The sequence below is a fragment of the Ostrinia nubilalis genome, chromosome 3, assembly GCF_963855985.1.
Source record: "Ostrinia nubilalis chromosome 3, ilOstNubi1.1, whole genome shotgun sequence".
Lineage (NCBI taxonomy): Eukaryota > Metazoa > Arthropoda > Insecta > Lepidoptera > Crambidae > Ostrinia > Ostrinia nubilalis.
In genome coordinates, this window is record NC_087090.1 from 3266109 (window position 1) to 3282023 (window position 15915).

General features: G+C 36.7%; 1 protein-coding gene across 6 annotated transcripts in view; it reads left to right on the forward strand.

Moving 5' to 3' along the window:
- LOC135087602 (zinc finger protein chinmo) overlaps positions 1-15915 on the forward strand; it is a 115601-nt gene that overhangs the window by 75370 nt on the left and 24316 nt on the right. For 5 of the 6 annotated variants that reach the window (XM_063982335.1, XM_063982336.1, XM_063982334.1 and 2 more), the window contains one exon: positions 2681-2826. In XM_063982335.1, the coding sequence (XP_063838405.1) occupies positions 2706-2826 (121 nt within the window). In that variant the 5' untranslated portion in view covers positions 2681-2705. Of the gene's footprint in view, positions 1-2678; positions 2827-15915 lie in introns of all 6 variants that reach the window. The other variant, XM_063982333.1, reaches the window with a different exon arrangement.

Sequence of the window (15915 nt, forward strand, 5' to 3'; positions counted from 1 at the left end):
TCGATGTTGTAAACCTTTTGTTCTTTAGTTGTACCTACTGTCTTGTCTTAGTAGAACTTTCTCCGCATCTGTTGCATCCTGTGAATGTTCTGTATGTTTTCTTAAAATTAGGGCTTTGTATTTGCATAACTACTCTATGTCTAGTTTTCTTATCTTTATTGTCATTGTCTGAAATTAATGTTTCTTATATGATAACGAAAGATCAATCTTTTTGTGTAGTTTATGAATAAAACTTATTGTCTAAGTAGGTAATGCATTTTTAATGTTTGATACTTTTAATGTTAGTAAAATCAAAGTGCTTATAATCAAGGTGTATTAGTACATCAAATAAGGATGGTTCCAAAATTCCATTTTGAAAATTCAAAATGTGAACGCATGACGTCATTACCCACTAACCCACCCCCGCCCTCTATCTGTCCCCCTCTTGCGTATGACGCTTTCCTATTCCATAGGCACTATCGATTGGTAGTAGATGCAACCAGATATAGGTAGCTCGTATGCATGTGCGTGTGGGTGTAAGTACTTCGCGTTACGTAACACAGATTTGGAGGTAGCTACGGTCCCTGCGACTGAATCGAACGATTTGAAGATTGCGCGCCGTTATGATAGTGCGATGATACGTTTTAAAAACGCAGATAGAGTTAGTTTTTCCGAATACAGACCCAAAATTGAAAGTTAAGCCTTTAACTGCAAGTCTAAACGGGTATTCGATATAGTAAAGAGAACAGAGACAAAATTTAAAATCGTATCAAATTGACGCTGCAAGGCAAAGATTCAAGACAAAACAGGCGTCAATTTGAGTTTCATTCGAATATTTCACTAATTGGGTAGTTTTAGAACCCTTAATAGGTATATAGGCTTAGGCTTTTAAGTAGCCTATACTAATATAGGCCATTTAATACAGCACACTGCAATCAATACCACCTTAAAGATTTTCCACCACAGTTAGTATCAACGATTTCCGCGCACATGTCGTTTCCCGCCGTGGGAAAGCCACCATTGGCCGAACGCATTACGTATTCATGGGACAGTTCCGTGCTGAGGTGGTCGATGATCGACTGTCCACCCGACCTTGGTGGTTTGGTGGTTCACTAGCTAACCACCTTTATTGTGCCCTCGGTGTATTCGTTTGTAAGTAATAGCTTGGCCTGTTAATTACTTTTTTCTGGAAGTATAGGCAATGTACATAATATTGCTAGTTCCTTGTGATATTTCACTCTTTCACTCTCAAACGGAAGAAGAAGGACATTAATGAAACGTAAACCTAATAATTTTGTTTTGAACTATCGTATCAAGATTTTGTTATGATTTAGCACTGCATTAAGTTGAAAAGATAATTGGTTGGCGGATTCCAAAAAGGGAGAAGAATTGTTTACAGGTATCTTCGATGTGGTGCTTTTTTAGTAAGTTACGTTTGCGATGGACGGCACGTCAAGTGCCAAAACAGAAATTTATACTTAAATGTTTCTGCTGTTCGGTCCTTGAGATTCTTCTATCCGAAAATTGTATCCGAAGTTTTTTTAGGGATCCATAAGATTCCGTATGCTTTCCGCATGTCTATGGGGTTCCTCCGTAACTTCGTTTCCGTATTTCCGGTTCTGTGTCGCGGTCTTTCATGCTGCTATCACGCTTTGAGCAAGAAGGATAGATAGATCTGATAATACAGACAACTTTGTAGGAAGTACCCTCGTAGAGCTTTTACGCTCGACTTTGACATAAATAAGTATATTTTTAAAATTCTGCTATGTTTGGTTCTGCTAAGTGGACCAAAAACCTCATTAAGGTAGCAGGAAGGCGCTGGATGCATGCGCCTACCAATCGGTCAATATAGAAATCATTGGGAGGAGATCTACCTACGTTCCAACAGTGGACGTCCTGTAGCTGAAATAATGATAATGACGTTTATGCTCATATTCGTAGTAGCCATTACCTATGTATGTAGGCTACAAAAGTTTTGGGTTATGCAATCACGGATAGCGTTATTACTACTCATAGCAAGTATTATGCACGTAATGACGCTAATAATATTATGACTATTTGTCAGTCCTTCGTTCGAAGCTAAAATTATAACATTAACTTAATGTAACATCCCAATCTACCGGTACAGTCAATCACATTATTGTTGTGGATAGACTATCGTAGCAAGGCGCCCCATGCATACCCATAATGATATTGTTTTTATAAATGACTTCATCGGTGCGGTCTGTGTTACACCCTTTGTTTAGATAGAGGGGATCAAGATACTATAAGAGCACGTGCCATAGTCTTTATCGGTGCTACAAATTGATGTTTTACATACCTACTTTTTTTTACTAACTTTAGGTATTAAATGATTATCGCGTAAAAAAAGTTTTTCATGTCGACATGACACTACAGTGGAGACGTAGGATTAAGGACAATTTTAAATCATCAAAAGGTGTTTGGCCAAAACATCTGTAACCCATCAAACCCAAAGCGGTCGCATAAGACCGCGTAACAATTTGTTTCCATTGTATCTCAATTCGCGGGGCTTGAAGGGTGAAGCATTTTTGACCAAAATCAATCATTATTGAAATTAAAAAAATATGATGTTTTTAGCCCCTAACGACGACATAGTCGTAGATCACCTTTTGTACCTCCTTTCTTACGAATAGTGTAAGATAATCTGAGCGTTTAATTTGAACTAGTGATGTTTGTACAGGGCAGGTATCCGAGGCGGCCCGGGCATGGACTCCCAACAGCAGCAGTACTGCCTGAAATGGAACAGCTTCGGCTCCAACCTGGCCACCTCGTTCGCGAACCTCTGGAACTCGGAGAGTCTCGCAGACGTCACTCTATACTGCGAAGGTAAGACTTTGTACTAACTTCATTGAACTGCCTTTATTGTCTACTAGCTGTGCCCCGCGGTGTTACCCGCGGTAAAACGTAGCCTATGTTAGTCCAGGGTGTCAGCTAACTCCATACCAAATTTTGTTAAAATCGCTCCAGCGATTTAGACGTGAAGAAGTAACAAACATACACACTCACACACTTTCGCCTTTATAATATTAGTGTAGTTGAAGAATCAACTCCTTTACATCTATAGATTGAGCTATCGTGCACAACACTAACTCAATGCAACTGAATATGAAGCTTTAGGTTTTCTTTAGAAAAGTAGACTGAAGAATTAAATTCAGGACTATTCTACACAACGTTATTTTAGTGTGGATTTGTATTCTCGAATCTTAGCATTATAATCAGAGAGATGTGTAATGGAACTGTCTTCCAACGCAGCCATGCTGGGTGTTTTGGTTCCATATCGTTTGATCCACATGAAAGCTCATGAACCATAGATAACATAAGACACAGCGAACTAAAACTAAACCGATAATCGATTACAAAGATATTTTTAAGTCTCCAAGCTTGTAGTTGAGCCCTGACAAAAGCTTATGGAAGAAGCATTTAGTCCTATAACAACACTGCATAAAAGATATTGTACCGATAAAAATCTCGTTCAAATGAATCACAGCTACTTGAAACTTTATAGCAAACACGAGGGTTCTTCATACAATCGGTACAGTGACCAAGTTCTTTACCTTTATGGAAAACAATTGAAGAGTTATAAAAACGTTTCTGAAAAGATGCAACTTTTTTAAAAGTTCCGCAGGAAAATACTACTGCCCTTGTACATAAACAATAAAAACCTCACGTTTGACATTAAAAAGCTCACGTTTGACATTAAAAAACTCACGTTTGACATAAAAAAAATTCACAATAACCGTGGCCAAGTTCAAGTTGGTCCTTTCTTAGGAGTCCATGAAACATTGTTTGCAGGGCTTCCGAACTTCAAAAAGTTAAAACAACAAAGTCAAGAGCGTTGTTGTTCTCATTATGTAATTGTAACAATTAATTTCCTTGACATTATGTACTGCCAAGGTTTTCATCTCTCCCTTTTTCTGTGCCAGAGTTTTGATTCGTTTGTTTTGTTAATTGCAAATTAAAAATAAGTAATCTTAACCTAGCCTACAGGAGTCACCTAGTTCCACAGCTGGACATAGGTCCACAGCTGAACATAGGTTCAAAGTTGGCCTATCTACCAATGAACTTTAAAAAAAAGGTTAGATTTTTTCATACTCACCGTTCCGCATAATTACGCACACCGTTTTATTTTTAAATGCAAAATTGTACTTTTGAAGTTGTAGACTTTTTACGAAACGGAAAAAGTATAATTTGGCATTTGGCTACATTCCAAAATGTTGACGGTATATAAAAGTTTCTCGCTCTTGTTTTGATGGTCTATCCCACAGAGTTTTATGGTTCCTCTTATCTATGGCAATTGGATCATAAAATATTATTATTTTTTACAAGTTACCGTCTTAGAATGGTTTTTTAATATATTAATTACCTACATTCATACTATTTTCGATTATTAATTTAATACGTAAGTTTCTCTTCAAAATAATTTTCGTTCAGTTAATTGAAAATGAACCTTAAAGCTTCTAGTTTAAGGATCTTTCAATCATTAACGCAGTTGCCAGGACTCTACAATAATTTATTTACGACTGTGGTATTGATCGCTACAATAGAATGACGTTGTTACTAGCGCAATGACACAAATAAATGGTACGTGACATAATAATATGTCAGCTAGGAAACTAAGGTAAATTCATTGAGATATAATGTACTGGTAAATTCAGTGAACTGCTCCTGAATCAAATGTACCTACTACTGCTTTTTCTATTTATTTAAATTAACCGGCAGACAGTGGTGACTGAGTTTGTTGCGGCGCTTCTTCTCAGCACTTGCTAAATGTTGGTCTCGAAGCGCTGGTAGGGTAAAAAGATTATGAGACATGTAGAGGCTCCTTAAGAGCAAAATATTTGACGATTTGTAAGAACTATTTAATAGTCTATACAAATAAAGAAATTTTGACTTCGACTTTGACTTTGACAAAAGTGAAGTATTAAGTTATGATGTAACAAAAATAAACACAACATTGACAATATGTTATAATTTAAATATCGCGACAGTAGTCAAAACGCATACCCAGTAAAAATAAAAAATAAAGTATTTTTGAAATCAGAGATACTCGTAGGTAAGTTCTAACTCGTAAATTTCAGGCAAACTCGCTCGCGTTCCCGCACCGCTCAGTCACTATAGTCAGGCACTTACTAAATGGCTCGAAGTTATGACTGCGATGTTCCCACGATTTGATCATAAAACAACTCTGAAACTGGATTAGGCATTAAAGGTTTCAGCCTACAGGCGATGTGGGTACTAGAAATACATATTTGATTCTTTTTATTATGTCTTATGAGTTTTAAAGGAAAATAAATTGTCAACTTGAACATGGAGGACGGCGTAATAAAAATATACATAAAAACATACATAACATACAGGAAGTAAACAACATTTGAATTAATTTCGGCATTGGCTTAATATAGTAGGATTATCTAATCGCTGCACTTTGAAGAAAACAAGGTTGATATTGAAGAAATACAAAGTTCATCTGATTATCATCACGCCACATAGGTGTTAAATCGCGTAGGTACGTGTCACAAATTACAAAGATACGGATATGTTAGTCTAATAATACGGTATTTTCATACAAAGTATAATATTTTGTTTGACAGATCATGAAAAGTATTTCAATTATCCGCGGTGTCCGATCGCCTATTAAGTACTTTAAAATTCCTTGAATAAGTAAATTTTAAGGAATTTATCTATGTTTGAAAGTTTGAAAAACTTCGTATCTTGTTGTTCATATTATTAAGAAAGAAAAAAATTGTGTACCGAGTTGATAAGCGATAAGGTGACAATCCACAAAATATACAAATGAACTTATACATAATGTAAGAAAACAGTAGCAGTATACCGAAAATTTTCGAAACTCATCTTTTATTTAAACTCTACTACCTAAGTGCGTCACTTATTATTATTCTCTAAAAACAACTTGTGAGTTCAAGTAATATCTGTTTTGCAATATTACCTGCTAGTGGTCATTGAACTGACTGCATCGTGCATGACGAAATGATGTATTTATTTTAGTATACATATAGTTATGAAAAATATTTAACGATTTACCTCTTATTAGTATGGTTCAGTTTTTGGTTGAAAGCATTCATATTGCACTTTGCAAAGACATAATTGTAACTATTGAAGAATACTTACGCATTTTTTAGATTTTAGTCTTTACTAAAGCTCTACCATTAGTTATGTTCCAGCCGACTGTTTGTAGAAGACGCAATATATTAGTATTAGGAGTTCCACCACCCACTGCTTCTGTCGCTGCCAAAACTGGCTGCTGTTATGAAACGAATTCAAAACTAGATTCCAACTTAAGCATAAATTCAAGTCAATGTCTATGACAAGTTTCTGTTGGAAACTTTTCTCATGTTGTATTGTCCTGAACTGTTGGTAGAGCATGCTGTATTGGGGATTATAATAAGTCAGACTCTAGCCTGAGGCTGGTTTTAGTGTCACGCGGACCGTCCGGTGCGGACCCGCTCCGCACGGCCAATCTGTATGAACTTCTAGGGAGCGTTTTAGAGTAATGCGGTCCAGAGGAACCGCTCCGCTCCCTAGCAGTTCATACAGATCGGCTGTGCAGAGCGAGGCTCCGTTTCATCGGGCTCCGGTGGACACCGTCGGGTATTAGTGGCGGGCATGTCATCATGATGATGATGATGATCCATCCGACCGATTTCGGCCATGGCGACCACTCCGACTCCTAACTGTCTTGGCGGCGCTGGTGTGCCCGAAGATGGCTTACGTAGCCGATCTTCGCGGCAAACCCCCTCGCACATTGAGGGCATCTGAGCACGCCGCCAACATAGTTATAGTGAATGGCGGCAGATGGACGGGCCTTCAAGTTATCGCGCTTCGCGTCGAGTTCAGTCGTACGCTGCTGTACAATAAAAAGGGCCTACTCTACATACTAGGTAATAAATAATTTGAATAAGTGTTTTTCCTCAATACGGAAAGAATATCAGTTTCGTAACAAGCGCCACAATTACATTATCGCCATTTATCAAGCCAATAACAGGCGTAATGTCACGAATGCAGGCGTAGCCTTGAAATTCGCTAAACTGATAAACAGGTCGTTGACTCCGCTGATAAGTTTTGGCACTACTTTTTGAATAACCAAATACGTGATACCTAGGTCTTATCGCTCGATGCTGGGAATGCAATGCGATAAAAATTAAGGCGCATTTGTATCGCGATACATCCGTATTTATAATGCAAATATGTGTTTTTGGATAACTGCGAATGCGCACAGCTGCGACTGTGAAAAGCAAGATTGTGCAATGGGGTAAAATTTTTTGGCAAGTCTGAAGAAAGCCAGTGTTTATGTAAAATAGTAATAGGTCACAATTAAAACTACACTTAGTACCTAACTATTAACTAATTAACCTTAACTAATTTTGACACATAGCGTGCAGCATTAAATTCGTACTTGTATACCGCACTTGGCTTAGTGTACACACACACCAAACACTTTTCCTCATAAAATATCTAAAACTTCAGCTATTAGTAATATGGTTGTTTTTCCAAGAGGTCCAAAATAAAAGCAAGCCATGGCAAGTTTCTTTTGGGGGCAATCGTGGAACGGAACCATATAAAATCGCCGACCCGAAAGCCTATGGGTTTAGTCACCCCGCGACGCAGCCTGGGTCAATGGGCAAATGGGCATACACTAGATTTATTTTATTTTCCTGCTGTTAGATTGATTATAGCACCAAGTTCTTTATTATGCCTATATTTTAGGATATTTTGATGTCATGTAAAACTTTTCTACTCTGCAAAATTTTATCTACAATGACAATGTACTTTTAGTTAGAATGAATCAACATTATTTTTACATTATACCTACCTATGTGTAATAACTATCTATGTGTATGTGTCACTTATTTATGCATCTATGAAACAAGTTTTAATTAATGTAGGTATGTAGTTATGGACACTATAACGATTTGCGAGTGTGAGTACAAAGGTGCAAAGCTAAATATTTAGATATTTTTGAGAGGGAACTATAAAATTAATTATCTTATCTCAAGACTACAACTCATAAATTGTTCATCTCAAGTTCATGCCTGAAAACAAAATCGTGAACGCAAAAACGGGGATCTGTTGTTATGTTCGGGAGAGTCAATGGTCGCATTATGTAATTTTAATCGAACTTACATGACTTTTTAATACATAATAATAATATGAAGTTCTTTGTGTTCTATTTCTGTCATGACCAACAATAACTCGGACGTGTCATTCATAAAATAAATTATGTATTCTAAACTAATCACATCAATTTCCTAGGCCCAAACCAAGCAGAGCATGCAAATAGTGACTAGCTAACGGACCATAATGACTAAATAGGTACAAAGTACATGCACTAAAAATAAAATAAATAGTCTCAGGATTATGATTGCTCGTGTTACAGTAACGTTTTGTTACTTATGGGGTTCGAATCTACAACCCCAGTTGAGTTGTCTTGATGTCACTCTAATGCAGTTAATTTACCTTTAATAATCACAGCGATGACGTCATCATTACAGGAAAACTATTTAACGCAACTTAATGACGTTCGATTGTTACCAAGCCTCCGTTACACGTGTCGTGAAATTCTTGCATTATCAAAAACACGCAGTTATCACAACGTTTTGGCCAAAACATATGACGAGTTGCATATTTATCGCTTGAACCCGAAGGCCGTGGTTTGCGGTTTAATTCATGCGCTGAGATAAAGTTAATTAATTCAATTAGTTAAATGTTTAATCGGTCGGAGTTAACATTTCGCTTGGAAAGTCAAGAATGAGATGTCATTGCGCTAGCTAGATAAAATCATCGTTTGACATAAAATTTACCTTGAATTATAATTGAGTGCATTAATTAGTTAAAATTATGCAATTAATTATTAAAAAAAACTATTGAACTAATGCTACAGATACGTTTTATATTTCAAGGTTTTTATTATTTTGTGTAACTAATAGGCACACACACACAATGCTTAGGTGTTTTATGGGTAACTTTTGTGTTAAAACTTTTCACAAATTTAGTCTTATTTAATAGCTCACAGACTAACGCTGATTTTCAATGTGAGGCCTTACAGTATCCACGAGCGAGGTTTCTTTGTCATTTGATCAAAATCTGAATATTTGTACAAGTCATGTAACACGCACCATTGGTAGAAGCGTCGCAAAAAACTCCGAAATATCTTCACGTCGAAAACATTTTTCACATCATGCACAATACTTTATCATACTTGAACATTTCTTAAACCGTGTACTGAAAGTCATTGAGCACATAACCTAAAACACGTGACCTAGATCGTTACGCAAGCTCAGGTCATATTTTACGCTTTTTCGTCAAGATTTCTAAGGCTTCATGTGCCTTTCGAGGCCTTATCGAGCAAGTGCGCTAGACGCACCGGGCGGAGGGTGGGAGAATTGGGTGGGGAGGTGGAGAAATGGGGTAGTGGGGAAACAGGGTGAAGTGCGGCGCGGGTAACTGAAAATGCGTAGGAAGTTTGCAGCGAAGGCTGTTTTCGGGAGCGCTGTAGTTTTACAATGCATTATCTTTTACCGTCGAAGTTGCTCGTCGGAGTCGTAAGTTCGTGTCGAAAACTTTGAAATGTATTTTAGTGTAAAATTTTATCGGATTTCTTGATTCTTGATTCTTGATTTCTTCTCCATAAATGATTACGTATACTAATAAATAATACCGTAGCGAGAGATTATTAGATTTTTAAACGCATATGCGGTCTAATTTTCTCCGTGCGTTATCTTTATGGCATTGTGACAAATAAAACATTGTAGATAAAATTAAAAGTCAATAATACCAGCCCCGTGATAATTTTGTAAATTGTTTATAAGGATGTCGATATTTGTTCTTGAGCCGGAAGAAGCTTATCTAAATAAAGTAGTTCGATAAATTTCGATGAGGCACTCGAACTGCGTTAACGATGCTAAAGAGTTTATTAATCCGAGAAAATGCGATCTCAATTAAAAACAGATTCGTTACCAATAGCGATGTATATTCTTAATAGCCTTTGTGTTCTAAGGCAAAGGCATCCTTTGTGATAAACAAATTAGTTTCAAACTTATTTCGTTAATCTCCTGATTGAAGATGCATTATTAATTGGAGCGTTCTGAAACGTCAGCTTAGAAGAAACTTACTAAGACAGATTAAGTACTCTACAAATTGCATTCTTCACACGAAGGTCATTCTGCTTGTGACCACGGCTGCAACACAGCCAAAAGAGCAAGCTGTAAGTGCTCATGTTAGGTACATAAAAAATGACGCGTTTGAGGCCCGTGCTTCTCTATTTTAAAGGTCATACCAATCTTGACGATCTTTACTTGCGATGGTGAAAACAGGCATTATATTACCAACCAAACATAGCACAAAATCTTGTCCCCACTGGGAATCGAACCCCTTTTTTACCGCCGCAACTACATCAAAATAACATTTGTAATTTAACTAATTCTAGCGTAAAGGACTGATCTGATCTTATGTTGGACGTAAAACGGGCTTCACCGGGCTAATCCCCTACGCAAGCAAGGCCAGTGTAGTAAAGTCAGGATCTACAGCTTTTTTTTTTTTTTTTTTTTTTTTTTTATGTGATAGGAGGCAAACGAGCAGACGGATCACCTGATGGTAAGTGATTACCGTCGCCCATAGACACCCGCAGACCCAGGGGCGTTACAGGTGCGTTGCCGGCCTTTAAGGTAAAGATACGCTCTCCTCTTGAAAGCTTTGTCGCCAATGAATCCCAACAGTGAAGGTTGAGTTGGGGTAACTACTTATCTTAGGAGCCCCAACCTATTTAATCAGAAGAGTAAAGAAGTACCTATTGTAAATAGCGAATATGACATCGTTTCGAATGGTAAGGTATAACACCCGTATTCACAAACGATGCTTGAAGTAGCAAATAGAACGCACAGCGTTGAATAGAGCTCTCATGATTGGTTCGTGTAACGTGTCACTCGGTGCGTCCACGCGCATTGTAAGATCTCATAGTAATGTTTCGTCCTACAAAGGTCTGCAATGTCGACTTAAGATTATTGGTAATGCATATTTATGTTCCTGAAACGAATTGCATAATATTAACAAAGGTAGTAACTTACGCCCATATTCACAAACATTACTATGAAGCCTCACAGTGCGCGTGGACGCACAGTGTCACACACGAACCAATCACAGAGCTCTATTATTTAACGCTGTATGTTCGATTTGCTGCTTCACTTAAGCAAACATCGTTTGTGAATACGGGCGATAATTATTTAGCTAATGTTGATGCTTTGTTCCCATAGGATGGAGGGCTCTTGCTAGACTCTACATCAAGTAAGCCAAAGATAAAAGAGTAAACTTAATCTATTAATAATAATATTTCTATGTAAAAAACATTGTATTCCGTAGTATCACTCGAATTCCAATCGAAACAAGCACAAACGACGTGGGCGGTCGGTGATATATTGTTATAATCATGGATAACTATAACAGTAACATTTTTGGGTTTCGTACAATGAATAATTCAATACAAAACTATAACAACGCTTCTTGGACTTTTTTCCTTGTTCTTGACTTCGGATGTTGTAGGGAGAAAAATGCAAAATTTTGTTTATATATTTTTTTGTTTTCGTTGCAATCAGTATGTATGAAGAAGAATGTTTGGTTTCGAAAATTATTACGAGATATACAATTATCTACAGTATAATAATAAGACATTAATAGCAACAATGCTAAAACCACAATTTATGTAAAGTTGTGTTTTTTTACACTTTTTTTTTATTCTAACATAAACCAATTCGTTCGAAATTGCTAAATACTCACTGAACATGTTAAATTCAAACTAATAATTTACTTACCCCGTAAATATCTAGCCAACCGAACAGTGTCACTGTTAGTCATTTGTTCCGTGGTGTTGCCAATACAATAAGAATTTAAGCTACAATGTCACGGCTGTGGGTCAATGTCGTATGACGCTTCCTCATTATTTCACTTCGCGTTTCTTTGCTCGTTTGTTTTGTAATCCACTGTGATGTTCTATTACATCTCTATCTGTAAATAAAGTGCATTTAACGTTGTTATTATGCATTAGAATTTTATTATTTTGGATGGGACTAAAATTAATTGTAATTACATAGAATGAATGATGTAATTGCGGTTAGTTTTCGTATAGATAAGCTTGTTTACAAATAAAATGAACGTATTTAATTAAAATAACTTAAATAAATCAAAAAGTACGGCTATTTACCTGTTATGTTAAATGATTACTCGAAATTTAGAAAGCTATTAATAATCTTATTTACTACACTATTAGTTAGTTGTAATAAAAACAAACTAACAACACAAAAAATAACCAATTTGTGAATGATGCGCAAAAGTGACAAATCAAACGAGTAACAATAAAGGTCGACCTTCGTAAATGCATATGTCACGATCCATCGACGACTATTTATAGTGAAACATCACTGAATCTTGGCGAGACCCTTCAATGGATACGTTTGTTTTTCTGCCGCGTTCCCCCTGGCATTGTAGCGAACGGACTATTGAGGAAATTAATGTACACCATAAAGATGTTGTCAGTGTGTTTGTAGGGGTAATCTATGGAAATGTTAATCCTACCTCTCTTTCCCATCAATGAAATTTATATAGGTTTTATTTAGCCATAGAAAGCTCAGGTTTTCCGGTTTTTTGCCAAGAATTTCTGTCTCACCTAAATGCTCTCTATTAAATTGAATTTCGAGATCACGGATGATACATAATAAATATAGATACTTACCCTTGTACACTACTAGGTTTATCATCATTTCAGCCATAGGACGTCTACTGCTGAACATAGGCCTCCCCCAATGCTTTCCATGTTGATCGATTGGTAGCGGCCTGCGTCCAGCGCTTCCCTGCTACCTTTACGATGTCGTCGGTCCACCTTGTAGGTGGACGTCCCACGCTGCGTTTTCCGGTACGCGGCCTCCATTCCAGAACCTTTCTGCCCCATCGGCCGTCAGTTCTGCGTACTATGTGCCCTGCCGATTGCCACTTCAGCTTGCTAATCCGTCGGGCTATGTCGGCAACTTTGGTTCGTTTACGGATCTCCTCATTTCTGATTCTGATAGGTTTATAACTCTATCCTTTTTACCACTTTTCTTTCAAAAAAGAGTCTTCTTCCTAGGTTATCTGGAAGAGATCACAAATGGTTTTATAGGCAACATTATATCTATCAATACCTTCTGTGCACAATTTGAAAGTAATAGAACACGCTATTGTACCGTCATACAATATTGTAATAAACGAAAACATCTTCTGAAATAATAATGGTAATTTCACCTAATTGTTGAAACAATCTTCTATTTTCTGTTACATAATGAACTCTTGTTTCGCCCGAATGCTCCTGAAAATTTAGAATTCAGTAAATATTAATTGTTTTGTGGTGCTAATATAATAAGGCATCTACAGGGTGACGAGAAAAATGGGCAATCTTTGAAAACGCATATTAAAATTAATACTTAGACTTATTTATTTAAAATGGCCTTTTTCATTAGTCACGTGATGATTCTGCACTTTTTTACACATTAAAAATGAAATAAAAAAAACTGAAACTTATACAGTTTGAGCATTTAAAAGTATGCACTATTCCAAAGTGACCCTGAACTTAAGATTTCTGTAAATTCAGGTACTATGGGCGACAATAGTCAATTTACCATCAGGTGATCCATAATGCTCGTTTGCCTCCTGTCCCATAAAAAACATTTGAAAAAAAAATGCATTTTTTTACTGTTCAAAGCTTCCCTGAAATTCAAATGATGACTGGTACGCCATGTTTTTCACGACATAGATACTTATGCCAGTTTTGCACCTCCTCTAGGTTCCTATACATGCGTCTTGTTACACAGTACCAAGGGCGGCCCTATTTTTTTACGCCCTGTACAGTGAGGATTACTTCAAGGAGTTCAAGGCCAAACAACACTTCCCCTTAGATCCAGTATAATAACTGTCCTTTGTTTATTAACATTCCAAGTTAAAGCTCTCTCGCGTGTCACTGGCTCTGGTATTATGGAAATTATGTTTACCGTTGCATGATTTGTATGACCGAGTGCGTAGAGAATCTTAAATTATTACCTGACACGTGTTTAAGAATAAGCACAAGAACATTTTATTCACCATAGAAAAAAAAAATACAGTACATATCATTACTTAAACTATAAACTATGCTGAAGTGGCGTCCGCTCAACTATATTCGCGACATAGCAAGCGCCATGTCGAGAAGCTGGTTTTCAGCAGGAACCATTATACAATGAGGATTGCGGACCGAGACCATTTTGAGGCTACCAGCCAAGAAGGCACGCAACAGGGGGCGTTATTGACGGTGATCACAAAAAAGAATTTGAAACAACTCAAAATAACAATAATATTATTAAAACTAAGCAGAATTAAGAACTGATGTTTGTGTGGATGGCCAGAAAGAAGCTTTTTTAAACACCCGAATACCCTAAAAATTACGCTACTTGAATTAAGGCATACAAAAACAGTCCAAAAGGACATGGGACTCTATGAACAAGACGTTCAAGATAGAATCAAATGGCGGCGCATGATTGGGAAAGCCGACCCCGCGTAACGGGATAAGGTGAGGCAGAAGAAGAAGCATTATGGCATACACAATTTGATTCTGTCTTGATATAATATTAGTGGGATCAAAAAAGCTCTACCTTTTTCTTTGTTACAGTTAAAATAAAGAAGGTTTTTAATTGTGTGGTTGTCACAGTTTTAAGGCTTCATTCTACACATCGCTCGAACTGAAAACCCATTTAGTTTTTAATAACTGTAAATTAAATTCCTTTTGCCTTGAATTCAATAAATTAAGTTGTCGAACAAGGAAAGTTAAACATTTTTAAGAATCTTTTGCGGGAAACTTATGTTTTGAGAGCTCAAAAATCTATGCCAAAGAATAATGTGGGGAAACACCGTTTTCATAAAAAGCTTCAAAAATGTATGTATCGTCGTACATCAAAATGACAATCTTTCTCGCCGCTACGCAAACTTGAACTGCCAAAAATGACAATGAAATGAACATGTGACCTTCCCGTGGGTCAAGGGCGAGTGACATCTTTTGTTCCTCCTAATAAACTCCTTTTGCCTCATTTGGTCTTGCTGATCTGACATTAGCTAGAATAGGCGATATCAAGGGTTGAAGGGACAGCTTCATGCAGTATCGGTTGATGCAGAGGTTGATTTTCGATATCATTTATTTAGACATTCACATTGTGCCAAATCTTGGTCTAGCGTGAATAAAAGACATTTTATTTTATTTCAGTATAAATCTCGAAATAAAAAATACCTAACAGTTTGACCTATATTTTGGAATGAAAACAAAGTTACTAATCTTAAATGCTATACTGGCTATACAAACCAATTCAGAAATCAGCAAATCCATACGTTCGTTTGAAATTCGCTCGAGGTAGAGTGAATAAAAAAGAAAGATTCCATATTTTTCTCTGTCTCGAGATTATCCTTATTTCACTAGAATCGCCCCCTCACCTTTTGCGCAGCAAAAACTGAGCGAGCATTAAACAACTGCGTTGCTTAAAATTCTGTAGAGTGGATGAACACATTTTCGGAAATAAACATGCAAATGTTTTAGTTAGCTAAGGTAAAATACTTTTTTATTTAATCAGCTGCATTTTAAACAAGCTTATAGGTCATTGCGTTTGTTTAAAGATTTAAGTTTGTTTGCAAACAGATTTTTTAAAATCCATTACTTACCTAGAATTTATGACACAAAGAAATATTTTAATTTCATATTAACTATACTACCTTAACCTCTCAGAAATGAAAACAAAAACCTTCGGGATATTGACACACTAACGTTACCTAATTTGCATCGATTGTAAATACAGATTAATTTTATCAGGTAAAACGACTGCAAAGTACAAGCGAAACGTACCTACTTGTATCTGGTAG